Source organism: Heloderma suspectum, chromosome 2 (genome assembly GCF_057233095.1).
Source record: "Heloderma suspectum isolate Gila_16-S chromosome 2, 16-S_ref, whole genome shotgun sequence".
Lineage (NCBI taxonomy): Eukaryota > Metazoa > Chordata > Lepidosauria > Squamata > Helodermatidae > Heloderma > Heloderma suspectum.
The window spans coordinates 214,944,966-214,961,595 of NC_139459.1; the positions used below are offsets into that span (position 1 = coordinate 214,944,966).

At 43.4% G+C, this 16,630-nt stretch overlaps 1 protein-coding gene across 1 annotated transcript in view; it reads left to right on the forward strand.

Moving 5' to 3' along the window:
• The first annotated feature begins 329 nt into the window (after positions 1–329).
• DNAH17 (dynein axonemal heavy chain 17) overlaps positions 330–16,630 on the forward strand; it is a 117,688-nt gene continuing 101,387 nt past the window's right edge. The window contains exons 1-13 of the mRNA XM_084837750.1: positions 330–674; positions 3,104–3,297; positions 3,890–4,082; positions 4,175–4,274; positions 4,605–4,690; positions 5,688–5,813; positions 7,013–7,168; positions 8,142–8,228; positions 8,638–8,805; positions 9,039–9,155; positions 11,327–11,595; positions 11,747–11,942; positions 16,257–16,403. Coding sequence (XP_084693876.1) covers positions 330–674; positions 3,104–3,297; positions 3,890–4,082; positions 4,175–4,274; positions 4,605–4,690; positions 5,688–5,813; positions 7,013–7,168; positions 8,142–8,228; positions 8,638–8,805; positions 9,039–9,155; positions 11,327–11,595; positions 11,747–11,942; positions 16,257–16,403 — 2,184 coding nt within the window. The remainder of the gene's footprint in view (positions 675–3,103; positions 3,298–3,889; positions 4,083–4,174; positions 4,275–4,604; positions 4,691–5,687; positions 5,814–7,012; positions 7,169–8,141; positions 8,229–8,637; positions 8,806–9,038; positions 9,156–11,326; positions 11,596–11,746; positions 11,943–16,256; positions 16,404–16,630) is intronic.

A 16,630-nucleotide genomic window follows, 5' to 3' on the forward strand; every position in this document is an offset into this window, starting at 1 on the left:
TTGATTATACACAGATAGAATAGTTTTTATTTACCCCGGTGGTGGTGGTGGTGGTGGTGGTGGATGAAGAGTCTTCATCTAAAATTAATCTCAGATGCCCCTACCCCATTCTGTTGCAATATATTCCATAGTATAGACATGTAACGTATGGGGAAAGAAGAAAACATCGTATGTTTCCCAGATAGGTTGGATTGGTGATTCCGAGAAACAGGTTGACAAGGATGTGTTCTTCCCAAGGCAGGAAAAGTAAAAATATTGGGAGAGAAGAATTCCCAGCTTGCTACCTGCTCAGTATTGTCCATGCAGTGGTTAGCTACTGAGGAATCAAGATGACGACACTGGCTGACAAACGACTGGACTTCATAGAGAATTACTGCACTCTCTATCTCCACGTTAAGCCTGATAAATGGTCCAAGTTTGCAACCAGTGAGGATGTCCATGCCATGCTCAATGAGTTCTATGAGAAGCAAGACCTGACAGCACTGGTGATCACACTCAACCCCACTGGACAACTAGTCCCTTGCATTGGCTTCCCATCAACACTGAAGAATAAAGGCATTTATTTTGTGAAAAAGAAGCATGAAAACATTACTAGAGACAACTTCCTGGAGGGGCTCCTTGTTGGAGATCTCAGCCCTTCCCCTGTAGAGCAGATGATGGCTGTTGTGGAAGAGGTGAGCTTCCAATTTCTATTAGTGGTTCACTGCATGATAATTCCCTCTTTAGCCAACACATACAAAGAAGTTGGTGTTAGGAGAACTGGCTTGGCTTCATAGATACAAAGGAGATATGACAGAGATGTCCAGTCCCTGTTCTGGTTCCAGCAGGGCTCTCAATAATGTATGAAAGTGCATGAGAAATCGCTGTAATGTTATGGGTGGACCCATTCTTTTCCCATGTTGTACAAACACAGTGTGGTGCAGTAGCTACAGTGGTGGGTTTGGAAAAGGGACAATCCAGGTTCTCAGTCAATAGGAGAGTGAAGCAGATGGCACTGTTAACTCCTCCCTTCCTGAAAAGCCAGGGCCAAATATGAAGAGTTTACGTCTCACCCAGAGAGGAGGAGTCCCAGTCTTGCCCCCACAGCAAGTATATACTTCTCCTTGGAAGTGCTCCAGCCTGACCCTTCGCTGTTCTTTGTGTATGTTAGGCGACATAGGCCTTATACCAGCTCAGACTGTTTGTCCAGCTGGCTCAGTATTGTTTCTTCTGATTGGTAGCAGCTCGCCAGGGACTGAAGCAGAAGTCCCTTCAAACTTTGCTGCCTCCTGGGATCCTTTTAACTGACGATGTGAAGAACCAAATCTGGGACCTTCTGAATGCAAAACATATGCTCTGGTCTCTTCCCTGACTGCAAACAGAAAGAGCAGCACAGGAACATGGTGGTATAATGAGGAACAAATGCATATGAAAGAGATGCATTTTTAGAAGTCGCACAAATGTGGATACTGCCTTAGGGTTTGCCCTGTCACCAACTTTTTATGCTCTTGGTTGCCACACTAGTACCTTATTTCATGGAGCAGGTCCTGAACATGTGAGTGCTGCAGTTTTAGGACTGTGCCCATGGATTTTGACATCTTCATAAAACCTGATATTTATAAAACTTCGAATTCATACAAACATTAAAAGGAAGTGCCTATACACAGGCCTATAGTTTATTGCCCAACATCCTATTACATTTGTCTTTTTGCCTGCATTGATTTTCTCAGCAATTGTTTAGAATTGGTTGAGTTTCTTCAGATGGGCTCTGTATACTGATGTTCCAGGGAGGTGATGCAGTTATAGCTGAGTTTTGGTAGCATTTATAGGGTAAGGGTGGATAAACAATGCCTGTTCAAGTTCAAACAAGAGAACAGTGGGAGGTGTGATGTCTTTGCAAATAATAAGAACAAGGTTGCAAAAAGAAGGTTGCTTGTCAAAACAGGACTGGTTTCGCTCACTTGCAGAAAACAAAGGTCTTGACCAATATTAATGGAAGTTTTCCAACTATGAGAGTAGTTGAACATAAGAAAAGCTCTGCTGGATGAGACGAGAGACCTCTCTAATCCCACATTCTGTTTCATCAAGTGACCAACCAGATGCTTCTGGGAAGTCTGTCACAAGCAGGACCTGAGGGCCTAGCCCTCTCCTGCTGTTGCTCCTCATTAACTGATATTCAAAGGCATGCTGCTTCTGATCCTGGAGGCAGCATATTGCCATCATGATTAGTAGCCATTGATAGACTTATCCTTCATGAATGTATCTAACCCCCCTTTAAAACCACCCAAGTTAGTGGCCATCACTACAGCTTGGTAGCCAATTCCATAGTTTATGCACTGGAGTGCTTCCTTTTCTCTATCCTTTAATTGCCAGCCAAAAAGCTTTATTGGCTGACTCCAGGTTCTAGTATTATGACAAGAAATGGGGGAGGGGACTTATCTTTCTACACTTTCTGCACACCATGCATAATTTTATAGACTGTATCGTGCCCCCTTTACTCACCTTTATTCTAAACAAAAACGCTCCAAACTTTGTAGGGGAGCTACTCCAACCCCTTGATCATTTTGGTTGACTTTTCAGCACCTTCCCCAGCTCTACAATATCTGTTTTGAGATGTGGTAACCAGAACTGTACACAGTATCCCAAGTGTGGTCACACCATAGATTTGTATGTAGGCATTATGATATTGGCAGTTTTTCCCCCTGGTCCTTTTCCTAATCATTCCTAGCATGGAATTTGCTTTTTTCCACAGCTGCCACCCACTGGGACAACATTTTCATTGAGCTGAAGAACAAGGCCTAACTCTGCAATCCTTTCTTTGACTTAAGCCTGCTGGGTGGAGCTGGGACCACTCCTACATTTGTGCCCTGGTGGAAGAGAGCAAAAATTGATGTAGTGGATTTATGGCCGCACAGCACTACTGTTGTGCTTCTGTGCAGTGCTGACGTAACACTGGCGTAGCTGTGGTGTTTTGGCTCAGCTGCAAGAGCAGTAGGGCCATAGAACAGGCCTGCCTGTAAAGGCATTTCAGCCATTGACGTTTCCCTACCTTGATAAGGGTACCATGATCTGTGATGATTGAAACAAAGGTACTTGTTGTCAACAAAGTAATTCCTCCCTCTAGGTGGTCTACTCCTTATTCCTGAAGAGTGAAAACCTGGCTGGATGGCCTCGAGTGGTAGCAGAAGATGTTATACGGCAAGCCCACAGGCTAAAGAATGAGATGTTTGTGATGGGAGGAAAGATCAAAGGAAAAACGCTACTTCCTTTGCCAGAGAACATGGGTACCATGGAATGTACAGCAGATGTGTTTGACACGTGAGTACCTTTAAGTAATAATGTCTGCCAATGCAAGTACCTCTTCTCTTGTATGTAGCATGGCAGTATATGCAGAACCCATTCACGTTCATTTTTTTTTTTAAATCAGGTTACTCTCATTGTTAAATAGCAATTATTTAAAAGGTTCAGCCAGTACCTGTATGTATTTGGCATGCTTCCATGTCACTCCCCATAGCATTCCATCCCCCCATGTCTCCAATTCATCCTTCCCTTTTCATCAATCCCTTATCCATCCATCAACTGAACATTTCCAGTTTCTTCACCCTGCTTTGTGTGTGTGTGTGTGTATGTATACATACACTCCAATAATTTACAAATTTACTCCCATCACATCATCTGGGTTTTCTGATTACAGAAATGTTTTGCTTTCTACCTACACATTTCTTCAATATATCACTCCCTGAAGTAGGGAGGAAGAATGAGTCATATTTAAAGGGAGACACAGGGACTGAACAACCCTGGATTCCACTTTGTGATTTGCTACAGGCTCCCTTTATTATCCTTTTAGCTGCTGGATCTGATGTTAAAACTATAGTGATTTCTACCACATTGTCTTTTGTCGGATTTTCAGTCTGCCTGCAGCTGTGGACAGTACACTCTTACATTCCATTGAAACAATCATCATTGACTGGTCTCATCAGGTCCGAGATATCCTGAGCAAAGACTCTGCTCAACCTCTCCTGGATGGCTTGAACCCATTGCCCCGAGTAGAATTTGATTTCTGGTATAGCCGGCAGCTCAACCTGCAGTGCATAAATGAGCAGGTAGGCTGAAGTTTATTTCAGAATCAGCTGTAAATCACTGTATGGAAATGTAGACCGAATGAAGATATGTCTGAGTGTGTATTTTTTTCCAGCTGTATGCCCCACAAGTGAAAAAGATTGCTGACATTTTGGAGAGAGCTAAGAGCTGCTACTGGCCAGCACTGAAGAATGTTTTCAAGGATGTCTCTGCAGGTACAGCCACATTTCTTAAAATTACAGATGACTGGATCCAGCATTGACCTTCTGCCGGTGGAAGAATGCCATTTGAGGAACAGGACTTTCCCATCTTCTCATCCCCCCTCTGCACCCTCCAAATCTCCTCCAGAGGATGTCCCTCTGGTGGAGATATGGAGGGCATTCAGGGGGAAGAGAGGACATGGAGGTCCCATTCCATAAGTGGTACCCTTCTGCTGGTACAGCAAAGGTGCTTGATCCAATCCAGATTCTTTTGTGTCATGTGTACAAATTATTCAGTCAAGCTTTTCCAGATTTCATTTACCCTGAAAGTTTCCTTTTATACAGGACTGAAGGAAGCCGATGACATTAACTTGTACTTGCAGCCACTAAAGGTTCTCTTGGAGGAAACGGAACAAGCTGAATACCCCCAGGTATATTTAACAAAGAAAAAGAAATTAGGTTTGAGAGTTAGAATAGACTGACTTGCACATGCCTAACAAGCATCTTCATTAATGGTCCTCCTCAAACAGGGGTGGGCCACTTGCGCCCTCCAGATGTTGCTGGGCTGTACCTCCCATCATTCCTCATTATTGGCTACATTGGATAGGGCTAATGGGAGCTGTAGTCCAGTAACATTTGGCGGGCCACAAGTTGCCTGTTCCTGTCACAAAGAGGGAGTCCCTGACCATTTTCACTGCTATAATGTCACCAGTGCTTGGCAGAGGACACCCGTGCAAGAGGCCTCTTTGGTGTATATACTGGATCAAAATGCTCCATACTACTTCACTGAGGGCCAAATTATACATTGCATTAAGCATGCATTCTTGAGTGTGCTTAGCACTGGCCACATCCTTTTTCTGAAAAAGTCCAGATCAGGACTCTGGTGCATGGAATGAAGTTTAACCCTTTCTTCCCCAAGCCCTTCCCCAACTGTTTTTTGCCACCAAAGGTATCACTGAAGCCACGGTGAGTCTGCGTGGCTCTGCAGCCAGCAGAGGGAACTTAAAATGAGAGGTCTGACATGACGAGCCACACACTGCTGTAGTCCTGCCCCAGCATGAATGCTGTCTTTAGAAGATAGGAAATTCTGGGCGTGGGGATGCGTTGGACACATGCTAGCTTTGGGATCATCTTCACACCCCTACCCTCATTGAGATACTTATCAGAGGGTTTGTTGTCTAGCCTGAGGAAATTAGAGTGCAATCCTATTCATGTTTAGAAAGAAAAAAGTCCTGCATCTCCCATCAATCCTCAGCCAGTAGGATGTTTTTCTGTTAAAACATGAATAGAATTGCACACTCAAGCAGTCTGAAATGATTTATTTCCAAAGTAATAAAGATGATCAGCAGCTCGATAGGCACGGAGTAAAAATACCCCATTACCTTAAATATGTGTGTTTTACTTTACTTTCTTTTTACACCCACGCAGCTCCCTCCATTCATCAACAGCATCATGTACACCATATGCTTGATTTGGGCCAACTCCGAATACTACAACATTCCTTCCCGGGTCATTGTCATTTTGCAGGAGATCTGCAACCTCTTCATTGAAATGGTACTATTCTATGAAAATAAATTCAACAGGGGAGATTTCTTTTTCCGTTTTATTTTTACTTTGGTGTTCATAGCCACCAAATATAGTTTCAGCCCTAATTGTTCTGCAGTTGCTGAAAAGGTTTAACAGTAAGGATGAGTGAACAAAGACAATAAAAGAGGGCCTGCTTCTGCACTGGCAGGTTTGGCAGAGGGTCAAAGGGAATATTACCATAGAGGAATATTACCATTAGGGATGGGTAGAAATTTGTTTGGTTTGCATTTTAATGACAACCTATCTAAGGATGCAGTCCTATCTGGATGCCTGTAAGCCTCTGAACCTGGAGGCTGACCAGCATCCTATGTGGAGTGGGAGGAGCACAGAGATGATCTTCACCTCTGCACTTCTCCCATTCTGTACTTTTGCTAGATGGGCGCTTTTGCTGTCTAGCTGGAGTTCTGCAGAGCTGGAGGGAAGGAGGCTGGGAAGGGCTGGGGATAGCTTGTATCCCTGCTTCCCCAGACCCCCCCCCCCGACAGAACCACCCCCTTTTCCTCCTATCTGAGGTTGCCTTTACAACCTCTTGGAGAGGCAGTCGGCGTGGATCTCTCTACACTGGCTGCAGGGGTGGGGGGAGCTCAGACTCCTGGGTCCCAGGTCAAAGTGCTGTCTCCAACCACAGTTGCAGAAATCCTATGGCTCCCTAGATGCTGTCCAGGGGCCATAGGATTGCTCTCTAATATACACTTCCCAAACCAATACACAGAGTGAACCACACTGGTATTCACACTTCTCCAAATTTCGTGATGCAGTTCTGTGCTTTTAAAAATATTCACACAAAAATCCATATATTGGGGGTGTGGGCGCAGAAAAGTGGGTATATTTGTGAAAATAATGTTAAAACGTGTTGTAAGGGGAAATTGCTTGCAAGAATGTATATAGTTTGCAAGGTTGTAAACAAAAATACATAAATAAGGAGAAAAGCACATGAAAAAGCATTCAGATTTTTATGTGGACTTCTTTTCTTTTCTTTTTAAAGCAAAATTGATGCAGAAACAGGATGGAACAAATTTAAGACTGAAAAAAACACAAAATGGATGGAAATTTAAACTGACAGTTTTGTCCATCCTTAAACTGTTGTGCAGTTCCAATTCCAAAGTCTGATTCAATGCGCCCTGCGCCTCTATGCATCGTCTTTGATTGCATCCTTTTCTATTTAGACACGTAACTTTCTGAGTCCTGAGGAAGTGCTGAAAGGCTTACAAGGCGAAATTGAGGAGGTGCTGGGGGGGATCAAGCTGGGGATCTCCGTGATTGAGAAACTCTACAAGTCCTATGATGTTTGCTGCAAAGATATGATGCCTACTTTTTTTAAGGTTGGTCACTGGTACCAGCAGACTTTGATGATTCTTAGAAGAAGTGTTATTCAGAGCTTCATAGTGTAGCAGTGTCTGTATAAGTCATCCCATTTAATGTGGAAAACTATTGTAAACAAATTGACCCAGCCAATGTTGCTTCTAGACAAAATAGTTCAATTTCACTTTTTGTACTTGCAGAAACATCTAGATTAGGGAATAATTTTCCTGAGTAGGAGATTTACTGGTGACTAGATTATGTCCCAGTCTCATGATCTGGCACTCGTTTGCTTATCTTGGTATAGCGAGGGCACTAGCATGGCAATGATCAGTGTAGAGATTGGGTTGGATGGAGATAGGAACCCATCCAGCCCTTTATGGAGCATCCTAAGCAGATTTGCAAGGGTACCAGGAGTTTAACATACTCCAGAGTATATAGCAATAGGATTGTCATTTAAAGAAACAGTGGTTGGACCAGTAAAAGGATGGATATTTGGTCAACCCTACATGATATAGCGCACTTACATGAGTCTGTTCACCACAGAAAAAATATTCCTTATCCTGCAGGCCCCTCTGGCATGATGCTCTCCTTTATCCCTAGGGTGGAGGAGAGGATCTTTGGATAGGTTGTACCTCTTACTCATGCCAGAAGGCAGAGCTAAGCAAATCAGCGCTATCTATTCCTTCACTGGGAGCAAGCCACACCCACTTCCAATCCTGCCTAGCTCCAGGACACAGAATGCTGACAGAGCTCTGCCTCATTGGAGGCCCATTTTTTTGTTCATACCTCCCCCCGCCCCCTCACCAGGCTATCATTCTTCTAGGTTATTTACTGAAAAAACTTAACAATATTTGAGTAGGCACTCTCCTGGTTCACCAAAGAGCGTTAGAATTCTTTGCTGCTCTTCTAAGGTTCTTAGAAGAAATTATTCACTTTTAAGTCTGATGTTGTATAGAACTGGCCACACTCAGCTATCTTAATTTTTGTTTGCAGGACAAGGAACCCCAGTACTGGGAGTTTCCTTCTACTCTTGTCTTTACTAGAATGAATTCATTTTTTCACAGACTGAAGACAATAGAGGTGAGAATTATATACTTCATCTAAAACATGAAATAGTCATAGCGATACTTACCTTGACACTGAAGATATATATAGAGTGAGAGTGAGAGTGAGAGAGATGGGGCACATATGTATTCTAGTAGCACCCATCAAATATGAATCTTTCCTAGTGGCACTGCAGATATTAGCAATGATGACACCTGAAGTTAAGATCATTATCCATTTTTTCTGTCTGGATATTTGAAAGTGTTGACATTAGACAAAATCAAATTTTAGGAACAATGGCATTTTTTTTTAAATGAGAGAGTCTAAGTGCTGAAGCCCCTTGTGAAGATGCCTTCGTTTTGCTGTTGATCAGCTCTTTTTATGTTCCTTTCTTTGAACAAATGAAAAAGGCTATAACTGTTGCGTATGTGTGTATTTTTTTAAGGAACTGTACATGACTGCAATTGAGTTTCTTAAACTGGAGAAAATTGAGTTGGGAGGTGTGAGAGGCAATATCCTAGGGAGCCAGGTGGTTCAGATTTATGAGGAGGTTCTGGAACACATGAAAGTCTTTGCGGAATGCAAATATGATCCTTTAGATCCAGCAGATGAGGTTAGTCATTTCATGATGGAAAATGGATTCAGATGTAGATTGATTATTTGCTTAACATGAGCCAGGAAATCCTGGTGTGCACTACTCACTATGGCAACAAAGGTTTGCCCTTCAAGATAAATTGGCCTAGCTAATTCTTGGCCTGAGTGTGCCAATTTAAATCAGCCTATGTAGTACATGGCTGATCTAACTGGTTCTGTTGTTGTTGTTGTTGTTGTTGTTGTTGTTAAAAGCAATTTGATGAAGATTTTGCAGACTTCCAGATCAAAATTCAGGATTTGGATAGACGACTGGCCACCATTTTCTATCAAGGATTTGTTGACTGCTCCAGTTTCGAATCTGCTGTCAAGGTACACATTCTTATGGAGGGTTTGCATGTTTCTTCTCTAAAACTCAGATATATTTAGCTGCAGTAGATTATGTTCCTGCAAATCTAGAAAACATTTACCCCTAGTTAGCATGGAAGACCCACCTCAATCTACCCCCTTGCCAGGAAAAAAAATTATTTTCCTTTTTTCTGATCTGAGGCCAGCAAAGGGTAACTTTGACTTCTCATGCTCTGTCAGAGCCAAGTCTCTTGGGATGGTGAACAGGGAGGTTGGATCGGTTCTCAACCTCATCCAGTGTCCTCTCTGCTTCTGCCAGTACCACATAAAAACCAATGATGCTGCCAAATTTTATAATTAGTCAGCTTGTTGGCTGAAACTTGTCCATTCGTAATGCTTACCTTTGTGGTGAGCCTGGATCAATGTATTATGAATTCACTGTTAGGTTCAGAATTGATTGTGAGCTTCAGAGCATGTGCAGTAAAGTAGAACACAGATCCCACCCCCCACCCCCAAATTTCAGTCCTCCTACCTCCTAGACCCCACAAAAAACGTATTAAATGATTCCCTTGTTGCTGCCACCGCAGCTCAAGCTCCAAGGAAGAGGACTCTGCAGATCCCTCCTCACCCTGGCAATTGGCCACTGTGAGTAAATGTTACATGACATCCCCGTGTAGGCAGCCCACATGAAAGCACCAGATCAGAAAGGGGCCACGTAAAGTGGTGGTCCATGATGGTCATGCTGCACTACATGATTCCAAATGACAGCTCCTAAGATGCACCTTGATATTGCATATGCGCAAAATTTCATATATAAGGAATGGGATCTCGTATTAAAGAACTCTCATCTGAGCTCACGTGGATGAATTGTTACTTTCCAAGTAAATAATGAGTTCACTTGGGGTAAGTTTGCCCATCACTAATAAGGATATAGTTGCGCAAGATCCAGTGATGGGCTCAGCACCAGTGGATGCCATGCTGGCAAATACTGTAGGCTCTTCTCTTCCAGCTCTTCATGTTGGTTTGCATTAAAAAATATTTGAAGGAAAGAATCAGGCAGTTGAGCCTCAGCATATATTTATTTATGAGGATATGAATTTGCCGTGTCACTCTGATGCCAAATTTGAACAAATAATTAGAAAACAAACCTTAATCTGAGGAACCAAACAGGGAACATATTCCCAGCATCTATCATCTAGTATTTGTAGTTTCAGGGAACAGAGAGAAGGCACTTAATAGTCACTGACTTGACAAAGAAGCCTGGAATATTGCCAGATCTAACCGTCATTTCATTGTACAAAGCACAACAGGACACTGCATATCTTATTAACAATCCAAATCAAACTCCCAGAGGCAAGAAGCTGGGAGCTGAAGTCCCACCGCTTCCTGACAATCATAACCATAATTTTAAAAGATTTACAAGAATTTAACACACATGCCCAGTGTTTATGTAAAACTGTGTTCCTGCCAATATGTTCCACTGCAGTTTATCCTCAGTAAATAAAATATCTAGTGCTGGGTTGTTTTTCTACATGCTTAAAAGCCTGTTTGTATCTTCCTCTGATCAGCTGCAGATGTTTTGAAGAACAACATAGCTATAAAGAGAGATAGTTAATCTGAGTAAAGCATTTCAGAGTGCCTGCCATCCATGCCCTTCTCCAGGATACTCCATTCCACACGCACACCCTTCAGTCTTCCAGTTTTCTTTTCCAACTGACCCTCAACATTCCATAGCCACTAAAAAGCCTCAGTCCTCTTTGGGATATTTCTTGGGGGTGCTCTTTTGCAAACTTTCGGGCTCCCTCAAGACATCCTTCTTGTTTCTATGTGGTGCCATTTTGGCTCCAATCCTGTCAGTACTCACCACCTAAGTGTGCTGTGAGAGGGAATGAGATCATTTCAGTTTCATGGACAGCTTGGCCATGCTGGCTGGGGGTTGATGAGAGTTATAGTTCAGCACATCTGGTGAACGCCAGGTTGGGATAGATTGCAGTAGCTGATCAGAACCCTGAATGGGAGCACCCTTTAGGAAAGGAGGCTACAATGTAACATTTTGTTGCAAGTACTACCTTTTTGGCATGGTTCAGAAGGGTTTTACAAATATGCCTTGAAAGCTCAGGGACATCCACCATAGACGGTATCAAGTTAAAATATATATATACATTTTTTTTGTTGTTGCAATGTTTGTCCTCTAGCAAATCCATATGTTTGCATCTCTGTTGGAACGACCATTGATCAAGGCAGATGTAGCTCCCCACTACGCAACCCTTTTGGATATGTTCAACGTTGAATTGGACAATGCAAAGATTTTGTACGATGCCCAGATATCTGCCACTAAAACAGGAGATGGTGTGCCTCCAATTAGCAAAAACATGCCACCTATTGCTGGACAACTGAAGTGGGCTTTGGAACTCCAAGAAAGATTACAGATCCCAAGGAAAGACTTGCATGCCATTGATCATCCGTAAGTAACCATCTCTCTTGTGTTACAGAATATCCAGCCGCCGGTATTGTATTCCCAGGAGTAATATTAAAGGCTGTTAGCTTTGTTTCCAGTGCTGTTAATTTAATTCCACTCTCCATCTGACACTGAAGCTTTCCTTTCCTTTTTGCAGTGTTATGGTCAGTTCTGAAGCCAAGCTGATATATGCAAAGTATGAGGAGATGATACGTCTGCTGAAAGGTTACCGTGAGAAAATTTATGAAGAGTGGATCAGACGGGTTGATAGAGACTGTCAATTCAACCTAGAGCAGCCACTGATCCAGAGAAATCCAGAGACTACTCTTATTAGTGTGAATTTCAGCAAAGAGGTGCGTCAATAGCGTAATAGCCCACTCATACGTCATTTCAGTTATGTGGACAGCTTAGCCATGCTGGCTGGAGCACGATGGGAATTGTAGTGACTACAAATGTAGTCCATCACATATGGAGAGCACCAGCTTGGGGAATGCTGTAGTAGCGGATCAGAACAGGGAGAGATGTCACATTTGTAGCAAGGGTATTATTATATTATATTATAATTTAAAAAGCCGAAAAAGAAGTTTGGTGGGCATCTCTGTAAGTTCCTGAAATTATAAATAGAATGTGAGGAAGATAAAACCGTCTCCCTCAAGTCTTCAATCACTCTCTACCTATGTTGATAAAAGAGAAAACAAGTCTTAGAACGTCACAGACTCAAAACTATTACAGATGTTACATTATTGCCTCAGTTAGCAATTGTGTGGATTCTTTTTTAAAAAGAGAATAGCTGCATGGGGCCTAGATCAATACGAGCTTTTCTACATGAGGCGTTTATTGTGCGTTCATGATTCCTTACCCATTGTTTATGGGTTCTTTAGATGACATCATAATCCTCCAGTTTCACTTCTGTTTTTTAAGAGCACTTTCTCAGTTTTCTTTAGAGCAGGGAAAATGGGGTATTATTTCTGAAAGCAAAAGAACTACTTGTGTATTGGTGCTATTCTGCTATAGCACAATGCCATCTAGAGGTACTGTAGTGGAAAAGGGGGAAAGGAAAAGCTGTTTGTGTAGAACTCAGATCTCAATTCTGTGACAAAACCAGAAGTAAATACAGCAATAAACAGCCTCGTGTAGAAAAGCTCAACATGAGAGGAAAGGGGCTTTAACCCTTCGCCACCATATTCCATGTCCAAGTTGTGGCCCCCACAGTTATTGTTTGCATCAGCTCCCATTGGTGACAATGGCAGCTTCCGTCTCGATGTAAATAGAGGCCACCGGGACCCCAAACTGGATCTATCCATCAGTAAGAGAACGTCCTGGGGAAATATCTGGTGAATTCTGCCCCACATCCCAGGTGGTGCCTCTCATTAGGGCTCCAGTGCTGAGCTTCATAACAGAGAACTCAACACCTCATAAGGAGTTTTAGATCCCCCACAATGCTCTTCATGAAATCTGGTCAGATGAAAAAAAATGAAAGTTGTCCTCCTGCAAGCTTATCATGGGCCTCCACAGGAACTTTTCTGGAGCAGGGGCGTGGGAGGGAGGCAAAGCTGCACAGTTGTATGGGGCTATCGTTTCTGTGCATACTGCGCCCTACTGCAGCACACCTGCGCAATTTCCTTATGTGTGTCCTTCGTCCTTATGTGTGTGCACAGTCATATTGCATGACATTTAAAAGCCTACACAGAGTGACAGAAAATCCTGGGAATTTGACTGCAGCAATGCAGAATAGTGTTATATCCAAGCTTCATACAAGAGGCTTGTGTGAACTCCAACAAAGAAGAGGCATCGTGAACTCCGACAAAACTTTTTTAGTAGTGAGGGATTTTTAAAAAAAAGAAAAGCTAAGTACAAAGACGCGGGGTAGGGGGGAACCCATATACACAGCACAGTATATCAGTCTTAAGAATGTTATACTGGATATTTTCTGGCATCACTCCTGCTATAATCAACATCACCCCACCCTGCTTTTTCCTAACAAAAACCTCAACACACCAGGGGGGTGTCTCCATGGGTGATTTCCTGTGAGCTGGCTGCGTTTGGAAGTTGTTTGGGGCACATGATGTCGTGGCCATCCTGCAGCCACCCTGGAGCTTTTTCAGAAAAACCGTTTTTCCTGAGACTTCTTTAAGTCTGATTGTTTTCTTTAAGTCGGGCTCTCCGCACTTTTTTGTTGGTGTGTGCCCCAACCCCTGCATTGACCTCGGGTATACTAGCCCTGCCCAGGGGTGTGTCTTTCACTGTGACTCTGGTCAAGGGGTGTTTCCCATCCCTGTGTTTCCCAGGTCAATGAGGCTTGTTCCCTAAATGCACACTCCCAAAGTTACTGAGATTTCCATCAGTCGAAATAGCGCTATGTCGAAGCTGCATTTCTGTGATGTTTGGTTTATTGCTGTATGGAAGTAATTAATGCGCAGCTTTGATCCTTCCCAGCATTACACAATGGGAGCTTCAGGGGAAGGAGAAAGGGGGTTAGAAATGGCTGGTTGGAGCCACAGTTAAGCTAGCATTTATAGGGTTAAAGACTGACTGGAGTAACCCCCCTAAAAGCTGTCTTTGCTTCTCCACAAAGTGCCATGTCGAAACTGCATTTCTGTGATGTTTGGTTTATTGCTGTATGGAAGTAATAAATGCACAGCTTCGATCCTTTGCAGTATCGCATAACAGGAGCTACAGGAGGAAGCTGAAAGGGGGGTAGAGCCTGAAGGGGGGGGGCTCTCTCATTGGTTCAGCAGGTCCTGCCAGTCTGATGACATTCAGTTCCAATCCCCCCACCCCACCCGGAAGAATGTTCCTGCCAAGCGAATTATAAAGGTGTGGTGCACTCATTTGTGGCTCCCTGTGCAGATGAAAGCTGATTCCTTGGAAAATCTGGGTAATCCTCCATTCACTTCTCCTCCTGTTGTCATGGAGATCTTCTCCAGGAAAGTGGTTAACAACTCTGTACGGTTGTTATACCCCAACTCTACTGCCCCCCAGCAAAATGGACATCATAACACAGCGCTACTTTGCAGGACTGGCATAACCCACCCTCTCTCAGCCAGAGTCCAGCTTCCCACAATATTAATATAATAATGATGAGCTTTATCTGCATGCATTGGCAGGGTATTGTTTAAATGTTTAAAATCTGAGGAAAAACATATTTTAAACAATACCTGAGTTAGCAAGATAATGAAGTCCTGTCTTTGCTGCTACCTTTTCTTTTGGGGTAGACACACTACTGCCCATCACAGCTGTATGAAAATCCTGGATTTCTGTTTTTTGTTTTTTTTAATGGGGCAGCAGTCATGTCCCACAACAGAAGACACTGCCTCCCCACAAAAAAAGAGGCTTAAATTGGACTGGGAAGTCCCTTCTCCAGGCAGTGGGTGTTTCAGTCATGGCTATGACTTCAATCATTGCCTAAAAATACTGAAAGGCAAGAACAGGGTAGTTTCTCACAAAATGAATGGGCAGAATAATGGCTGCATATTTTGCCCCATATCTGGGGTTCTACAAAGGCTAGAGCAGGCATGGTCAACATGTAGCCCTCCAGATGTTTTGGGCAACAACTCCCATTAGCCATAGCTACCCAGCCCAGCCAATTGTGAAGGACAGTGGGAGTTGTAGACCAAAAACATCTGGTGGACCAGAAATTGTCCACTGCTGGGCTAGAGATTTGCTTTTTTAAAATGAAAGCTGGGAACCTGGGGGTTATAGATTCTAATAGATTCTATAGATTCTTTAGGTGGAGCATTCTAACTACCCCCTTGCTTCCCTATTTTGATTCCCATGTAAGCTTACCACTTGAAATACTACAGTAGGGCTAAGCTGAAGTGAAAGCTTTTTTGCCACCTGAGGCAGGAGAAAACACATGCCAGCCACCGCCACATCGTGCCCCCTTGCCTTTGCCACCACCCTCTGCTTGTCTCAACACATGGAGAGCCGTGCAGCTGGAAGAAGTGGCTGCTGGACTCTCGTGAGAGCAGACTCGGGTCTCAAAATACAGGCGAGTTCTCATGAGACCCTTGTGCAATGAAGCAAACAGAGGGCAGGTGGCTGCTCTAGAGAGTCCCGCTGGCCACTCTCCCACTGTGGCAAATGCCACAGTGGGAGAATGGCTGGCAGGGCTTGCCAGAGCACCCACTGGAGGAGGCGGGGAAGCAGAAGTGGTAGACCCTTCTTGCAGCGGGGGGGGGGGGCACAATTTACTGCTTCTCCCACTCTGCCACCTGGTAGGGCTCTTACTGGTGAATAATGCCACTTGTGGGAAGCTGTATTAGCCTGACATTTCAAGGGCATGAGGAAAAGCCAGAGAAAATGTTAACAGCTAATCATAGTTTGTATTAAAAGGATTTCAACAGAAACCTGGTACAGAGTGAGGCCTAGCAGAATCTTTCAAGGCTGCCTAAGCAGGTCTACCTTGTAGAAAGGGAGACTAGGTCGTAAGTAAAACCTTCATTGGAACAATTCCAGATTCTGGTTAATTAGAACTACTAGAAAAACATGGAGTAGACTTCTCAACACAACATCAGGCACAGATTACACACAACTAAATCACATACATCCTTTTATATTCCAAGTGCATCAAGTCTGGATCCAGCCAGTGGAACACCACCCCATTAGTTCCGTTCTTTTCTGTTTATGGAAGGGCATTTATTTCTCACTGCTGTATTATTGTCCAGCTTGTTGCTGTTCTCCGTGAAGTCAAGTACCTGAACTTTCAGCAGCAGAAAGAAATTCCAGACAGCGCTGGAGGCCTCTTCTCTCAGAATGAAACTTTCCGGAAGTTTGTAGACAACTTAGATCTCATTGTTGGTTGGTACAACAAGGTATATGTCAGGAAATAATGAGGAATTGTTTTTATTTATTCTTTCTTATATTTATATCCTGCCTTTCTTCCACAGAGCTCAAGGCAGAGTACAGGGTTCTCCCTGTCCCCATTTTGTCCTCACAGCAACCTTGTAAGGTGGGTTAGGCTGAGAGATAGGAACTAACCCAAGGTCACCCAGTGAGCTTCATGACTGAAAGGGGATTTGAACTTGGGTTTCCCTAGTCT